The 7,500-nt window shown below is 35.6% G+C and overlaps 1 protein-coding gene across 3 annotated transcripts in view; it reads left to right on the top strand.

Moving 5' to 3' along the window:
- The window catches only part of LOC125026465, a 14,780-nt gene that overhangs the window by 6,245 nt on the left and 1,035 nt on the right, over positions 1–7,500 (top strand). For all 3 annotated transcript variants that reach the window (XM_047614933.1, XM_047614932.1, XM_047614934.1), the window contains exons 3-9: positions 776–1,028; positions 1,622–1,851; positions 2,263–2,910; positions 5,072–5,203; positions 5,401–5,466; positions 5,623–5,856; positions 6,283–7,500. The exon at positions 6,283–7,500 is cut by the window's right edge and continues 1,035 nt beyond it. In XM_047614933.1, coding sequence (XP_047470889.1) covers positions 776–1,028; positions 1,622–1,851; positions 2,263–2,910; positions 5,072–5,203; positions 5,401–5,466; positions 5,623–5,856; positions 6,283–6,486 — 1,767 coding nt within the window. In that variant the 3' untranslated portion in view covers positions 6,487–7,500. The remainder of the gene's footprint in view (positions 1–775; positions 1,029–1,621; positions 1,852–2,262; positions 2,911–5,071; positions 5,204–5,400; positions 5,467–5,622; positions 5,857–6,282) is intronic.

Genomic DNA, 7,500 nt, shown 5'->3' on the forward strand with positions numbered 1-7,500 from the left:
TTTCTTCCTTTCTTTCTTTGTATTTCCTTCTTTCTTTCTCTTTCTTCCTTTCCTTTCTTTGTATTTCTTCCATTCTTTCTCTGTATTTCTTCCTTTCTTTCTTTGTATTTCCTTCTTTCTTTCTCTGTACTTTCTCTCTTGTCTTTCTTTCCTTCTTTCTCTTCTTCCTTTCTTTCTCTGTATTTCTTCCTTTCTTTCTTTGTATTTCTTCCTTTTTTTTCTTTCTTCCTTTTATTCTTGGTATTTTTTTCCTTCTTTCTTTGTATTTCTTCCTTTCTTTCTTTGTATTTCTTCCTTTCTTTCTTTATATTTCTTTCTTTCTCTTTCTTCCTTCTATTCGTTCTCTGTATTTCTTCCTTTCTGTCTTTGTATTTCTTTCTCTCTTTCTCTTTCTTCCTTTCTCTCTTTGTATTTCTTCCTTTCTTTCTCTGTATTTCTTCCTTTCTTTCTTTGTATTTCTTTCTTTCTTTCTCTTTCTTCCTTTCTTTCTTTCTTTCTCTTTCTTCCTTTCTTTCTTTGTATTTCTTTCTTTCTTTCTCTTTCTTCCTTTCTTTCTTTCTTAGTATTTCTTCCTTTCTTTCTTTGAATTTCCTTCTTTCTTTCTCTGTATTTCCCTCTTTCTTTCTCTGTTTTTCTTTCTTTCTTTCTCTCTCTTCCTTTCTTTCTTTCTCTCTCTTCCTTTCTTTCTTTCTCTCTCTTCCTTTCTTTCTTTCTCTTTCTTCCTTTCTCTCTTCGTATTTCTTCCCTTCTTTCTCACTGATTTTACTCCCCTCAGGTGGAGCTCCAGAATGCCACGGAAGAGAAAGCACGTGCGGAAGGGACAGCTGAGGAGCCAGAGCAGCCAGCTATGTGTAATCACGAGGCTTCAGTAAATCAGATGCGGGAAGCGGAGGAGAAGAGCAGTGACGAGAAAGAGAAGGCGGAGAAGAAAGATGAAAAGGTAGAGAAGGGCAGTACGGAGAGTGATAACAGGAGAGAGAAGGAAAATGGTAGCCATAGTGGTGGTTCCCCGGAGGATATGAGGGAAAGTGAGTATAGTCTTCTTCTTCTTCTTCTTCTTCTTCTTCTTTTTCTTTATGCAAGAAAGTAAGATTAGTCTTCATCTTCTTCTTCTTCTTCTTCTTCTTCTTCTTCTTCTTCTATTTCATGAAAGAAAGTAAATTTAGTTTTTCATCTTCTTTTTCTTCTTCTTTTTCTGTTACTTCTTCATCTTCTTCATCTTCTTTTAATTATTTTCCAAACCATGATATCAGTTTTATGTCTTACAAGCAAAATTTTATTGATCAGTAGTAACTCTGTCATATACTTGTGGGCTAGTTATATGATATCTAAGATTGATAATCCTTTGAGCTATTTCCTTTTATATAATTATAATATGTATTTACATTTTATTACCCAGCATTCTTCCCTTCAGTCAAGATTTTCATTTTGTAAATGATATGAAAAAGTTTTCTCTTTTTTATTATGCCAGTATTTGAATCAGTTGAATTAAAAAAAAAAAAAAAAAAAAAAAAAAAAAAATCTAGAAGAAATTTCTAAGGCCACTTTACCATGCTAAGAAGATATGCTTACTTTCCTTCCATGTATGTTTAATTCTTATCTGTTGTCTCCTTGTCAAAAGGATTAGAGACGCTAAGACAGGAGTTGGGCGTGCAGCTGACATCCCACTCTCACGTCATGCTGCACGAACTCCTCTTCTCGAACATCATAACACGCCTAGACCTGCTGTACATGCGGCAGAAGAAGATACGGAAGGCAGTGCAAGACATCCTACCTCACTTTCTCAACTCATCCTTGAGGGAACTTGACTTCGGCAGAACAAAGATGTTCTCAGAGCAGGAGATGTGCAAGGTGCGACTCGTGTGTATAATGTTTTGTATGGATGATATTCAGTTCTTAGAAATTTGGGAAGAAGAGTGATGTGAAGTTTGTGAAGTGAACAGGGAAGTATGTTGAAGATCTACATGTATGATTCACTGTTTAAAAGAGATTTAGAAGTTTAGAATCACTGAAAGGCTAGGAATTATTAAAGAAATAATGATATTCTGAAAGAGATCCAATAGAGAGAGAGGGAAACGTCTCATAGTTTGATAAGAAAGTAGAATTTGCTTTAAGTCATGTATTATAAATTTTGTTTGCTCATTAAAGATGTACCACTGTGGAATACATTCCTACAGAATAAATTACTTTTTTAGGATAATAGTATTATAATAATGTTATAGAAATTTGTCCTGATTACTAATTTTTTTTCATCATTTACAGATTCTTTTTGATAACCTACACAAGGCTGTAAACCTCAGGAAGTTAATGATTGGACGATCTTGTTATTGGCGGTCAAAGATATTTGAAAACCTGTGCACAAAACTCACACACCTGCCTCACTTGACAGAGTTAGGGATTCAGTATATTTGCACCCCAGAAATGATCAGTGGCCTCTCAGAATCATGTCCTCAGCTGTGTGAACTAAATTTAAAGGGTTCAGAAAAGATAACAGACCAGCAGTGTGAGGAAATAGCCAAGTGCGCAAGCCTCAAGATGCTCGACATCTCCGGGACACGGATCACAGGGAAAGGTTGCTGGAAAATTGTGGATTCCATAAGGAATCTCTCGTGGCTGCATCACTGTGCCTTCAACTGTAACTCCGACTCACTCCTGTTTGAATCTAGAGCCGATCTCTTTGACCGTATCAAGGAGCAGCTGATCCACGGCGACGCAACCACACTCGTACGGCCAGACCTGAGCACGAGGGATGAAAGATTCAACCTCAAGAACTTCTGGCTCTTTAACCCCCAGACGGAAGACCTGCTCTCCTCGGTTCTTTTCCCACACCTGGAACACATACGGCTGGATTTCGTATTTCAGGACATGACGGAGGAGCCTGATGTTTCCATGCTCACCGCTCAGCCGAAGGTAACCGAGATTTGATCTGGTTGATTATGTGTTTTAATTTTGTTTCTTCTCTCTTTATTCAGTTATTTATCTATTGTAGTCTTTTTAGGTATAGTAACGACCTTATAGTGAGGCAGAATCAGCTACCTCATCAACCCACCAACCAGTTTGTTCTATGTTTAGGGGATGAAATGATCTTTTTTCATTAGCAGAACATTAATGACCCAGAATAGATATTTCTATTAAATCCATATGCCAGTTCCTTCCCTTTTAAATGCTACATAATGGAACATAATATAATAGTTTTATATTGAGAATTATTGTAACATTATTAATAGCAGCTATCTTAAGCATGGGAGAAAAAAAATAGAAATAAAAATATTATATGTTATTAAATTACCTATAATTACTACAGTTTTCGGAAATTACCATTCAGATTCTTCCAAATAACTTAGCACATTGAAGGTATATATATTTTTTTTCTCTCATTTGAGGTTAAAACTGGATCAGAAGGTCCAGGACGGATATAGGATTTTAGATTAATTATTTTTTGTTATATATTAGAACACCATGGATCATTAGAGCATGTTTTTGTAAAGCTTATGATCATTTCATCCAAAAGATATTTGTTTAGGCCTCCATTATTCATCAATTCCAATCTTTACTTTCCTTTTTGTAGTAGTTCTTGGCGATGGTGAAGTAAGTAAATATTATTTTCGTGAAGTGCATTAATAACAAATGATATTCATTAAAAAAAAATTGGCCAAAGAAAGACCTGGGTTCATGTCCAAATTCATTCGTACAATATATTCTCTTATTCCTGCTTATCTATTTTCCTCTACCTGCCTCACATATTTCGAAACACTTATAAAGGTACACCACTGGTCCCTCTTATAACTGATAGTTCATCAGACAGAATTACTAAGGAATTTAGGTTTACCAGTCACTAGATAAGGCTGTTGTTATGTGGAATTTGTCTGCTAATCTAGAAAATAAATAGCATGGATTCATTAGTAGATAAATACAGCTTTGGTTTACATCACAGAGGTTAAAGCTGCTCTATCACTTTGGTAGTCATGGTGTGCAAAGGGGAGTATCTGTGGAGTTTCTGGAGAGTACTAGTATCTGGAGTTTTAGGAGGATCTAGTGGGGAGTATTATCAGGTGTTTCAGGTGGAGTTTCTGGGGATTATTATTAGATTATTATTTTGTGAACCCTGTTGTTTTGGCAGAGTGGATAATGGTCCTAGAGCTAAGGGTGCCTGAAAATTGGTGGTGTACCTGTAGTTACTTGGTCACTTGTATGTGGGTCACTTGTATGTGGGTCTCTTGATAGCAGTTTTGGTTATATCTTTGCATTTACCATGCATTTACCATGTTATATTTGTCGTTGTGTTGTTTGTTTTTGCAGAGTAAGAATTGTCAGCAGTATATATCTGTTATGATTTCATTTTAAGAATTTCTGATGTCAGTATTTACCATTCTCTTCATAGGAAGGAACAAAATTTATTGGTTTCCATCATTCTGTATTATTATATTGGGCATTATTTATTTATATACCCTTGCATCAGTATGCTACACAATGAAAATTCACAATGGCTTTATTACCAAGCATGATACAGATGTGAAAATGCCTAAGTCTTAATTTACTGCATTAGGAATCTACATGCATGCTTATTATGAAATCATGAGAAACATGCTCTGCAGTGCCCTTAAGTTTTGTGTCCGCATCTACTGTGTTTTTTATCAGCTTTTATGTGTTCCAGAATACTGATTCAAAAGCCAAGAAGTCTTTTGGGGTTTCTATATCAAAATGGGGAAATTCGATTGGCCTGCCTTTTGAAAAAGGTGTGGAGGACACATTTTATATTTGAAATGTAGAGGACGTATTTTATATTTGAGATGTGGAGTATATATTTTATATTTGACATAGTGTTTTCTCTATATGATATTTTACATAAATTAACCATGCATTGTAACAGAATGATTTTTTAACACATGAAAAATAACAAACTCCACTTGATACATCTTATACAATAACATACAGGGCCTTTCAAACTTTAAATCTTTACACCGACATTAGTAAGATAATAGTTTTTGGAGCGAAAGTTATATAAACAGATTTTTAAAAGCATGTTTCTAATTGCTCTGTCTCTCAAACATTTGTATTTTGTCCTCCTCAGCTGAAAAAACTGCAAGCCAACTTGTATGACCGCTGTTCAGTGGACTTGGTGAGACGCATGGTGGAAGCCTGTGGAAGTCAGCTCACTGTGCTAGATCTTCACTTGGCTGACGACTGGTTCTTTGTTGCCGAGGTAGGACTTCAAGGCACTGTCGGGCTGCTGTTTGCACTTGTGCCGTGTGTAGCTGTACTCATTTGTCTCTTTAGTTTTTTCTTTGCAGCACTATTAGCTTTATTTTGTTCATTTTCAGATCAGTTGGATGTTAAGAATGGAGAACCTTTATTTTTACTGCAAGATCTGTCAATCTGATAATGTTTGTTGTTTTTCAGGCACACAATGTTGTAGCCAGCTGCTGCCCGAATCTTGTAAATCTGACGTTTTCTGGTGACTATAAGGTATTTATTTATAATTCCTTATAATGTCTGTAATATTTCCAAGTCGGCCAAAGCTGCAAGTTAGAAATATTGTCTTTGTCATGCACTTTTGATTCATGAATTGGCCTGGGTATTCATAATAACAGGATAAGGTGAGACCCTTTCCTTGCATTACAGGCCAGGTACAGTCTAGAGGACAGCGATGAGCGGTTAGACATGGGCATTCCAGCTCCAGCCCATCTGCACCTAGAGCACCTCAACCTGACGGGTGTGATTAGTAACCGCCGCCTGAGATTTGTGCTGAGCCACACCCCAGCCCTCCGCACCCTGCACCTAGATGGGGAGCTAGAGTGGCTGCATGATGCGACCTTCACCTCCATTCTGGAGACCAACCCACTGCCAGATCTTGAGGTTAAACACTAGTTTTTGAGAGTTGTTGGATATCAGGTTTTCTAGGGATGTTTGCTGGTGATGGGTATCTCATGGTGATGTTGAAGATTGTTCCCTCTCGATAATTTTTTCCTATTTTTTCCCCCTTCAGACCTGTGTTATCATCTGAGTTTTTATAACTATATATACACGTCATGATGAGATTACTGCCATGTATAATGTGTATGCTATGAGAAGAGTGCACAAACTGGGGAGAATTTACTTGCAAGAACTTTTAACAGGAATTTAGAAACTAAACTTGATTGTTAAATATAAATTGAATTGAATTCCATGAAGACCATTTTCCATCAGAGCATGAACATTGACATGTTCACAACATAGTTACTCATATTAGAAAAATTATGAAAATAATTCAAGTTGCTCTACTCACAAAATGTTATTTTTCAGGAAGTCTGGTTCAACGTCTCAACCACTGTCACATTAGACACTGTGAGGTTGTTACTAATGCAAGAGAACTCGGTACGATGCATTGGACGCTTATGTCACATGGGGGCTGCTACCATGGAGGAGTACCAAGAACTGCTCAGCCTTGTACGAGAGCATAATCTAGACACAAAGTTAATCTGGGTAACAGATGAGCGGGTAAAGTAGATGTTTTAAACAGGGATAAAGGACTTTGTGAGCTAATTTGAAGACCTCAAGTGAACCTTATCTTTATGTATGGGTAAGCATAATATATGTTTGTATATATGTATATGCTTTGTATTGATATCAAAACAATGAAAAGTGAGTAGATGACTTGAATGAATGGACTTTCAGGTCATTATTATTTATGCAATTTTATTTTTGTAAAGGCACCTTCCTTTCCCTTCTACATTTTCTGAATTAACAATATGTGTATCCATGAACATGTCTGTTATATTTGCATGAACTTCCTCATGCATCAAAAGATCAGATTGCTGTTGTATCTGAGGTCTGAAGATCATTCTGACATTATAATAATGTTACTGAATATTACAAGATGAAATATTTTGCATTGAGCTGCATGCATGTACGCTGTGCAAAAGAAGTTAGGAATTTCTGAAGGAACTTAAGAAAATAGTCATCGGATATTTTTTTGAAAACCTTTCAAAAAAGTTTGTACCTGTATTAGAAACAAAAAGATGTTCAAATTTTCTTTCTTATGGTCCTAAGAAGGAACTTTAGTTTATGTTGTTTTCTTTCATAACATTTTTCCATTTTAATGTATTCTACCTATTTATTTATTTATAAATTCATTTCTTTTGTATTGAAACTAATGATTGTTGGACAGTTAGACAGATGTTTGTGGTACTACCTTTTGAAAAATCATTGTTCGTTGCTGGGCTTTGTTTATCCTTTCCCAGATGTTAGGTTAGTTGTCTATTTGTCATTTGGCTGTTTGTACTAATAAAAGTCCCAGAAAGTTGGCTGACAATAATTTCGTAAGTGTCTTACTCCAAATTGAGGCTGTGAGATAACAACAGATCCACGGATTTTTATGCTGTTTTAATTGCTCTTAACAGGATTTTCATATTTTTGAACATAAGTGTTTTTTTATATATATATATATATATATATATATATATATATATATATATATATATATAATTTAACACTGGATTGGATTGGATTCTTGCGCTGAGA

The sequence above is a fragment of the Penaeus chinensis genome, chromosome 6 (genome assembly GCF_019202785.1).
Source record: "Penaeus chinensis breed Huanghai No. 1 chromosome 6, ASM1920278v2, whole genome shotgun sequence".
In the NCBI taxonomy this organism is placed as follows: Eukaryota; Metazoa; Arthropoda; class Malacostraca; order Decapoda; family Penaeidae; genus Penaeus; species Penaeus chinensis.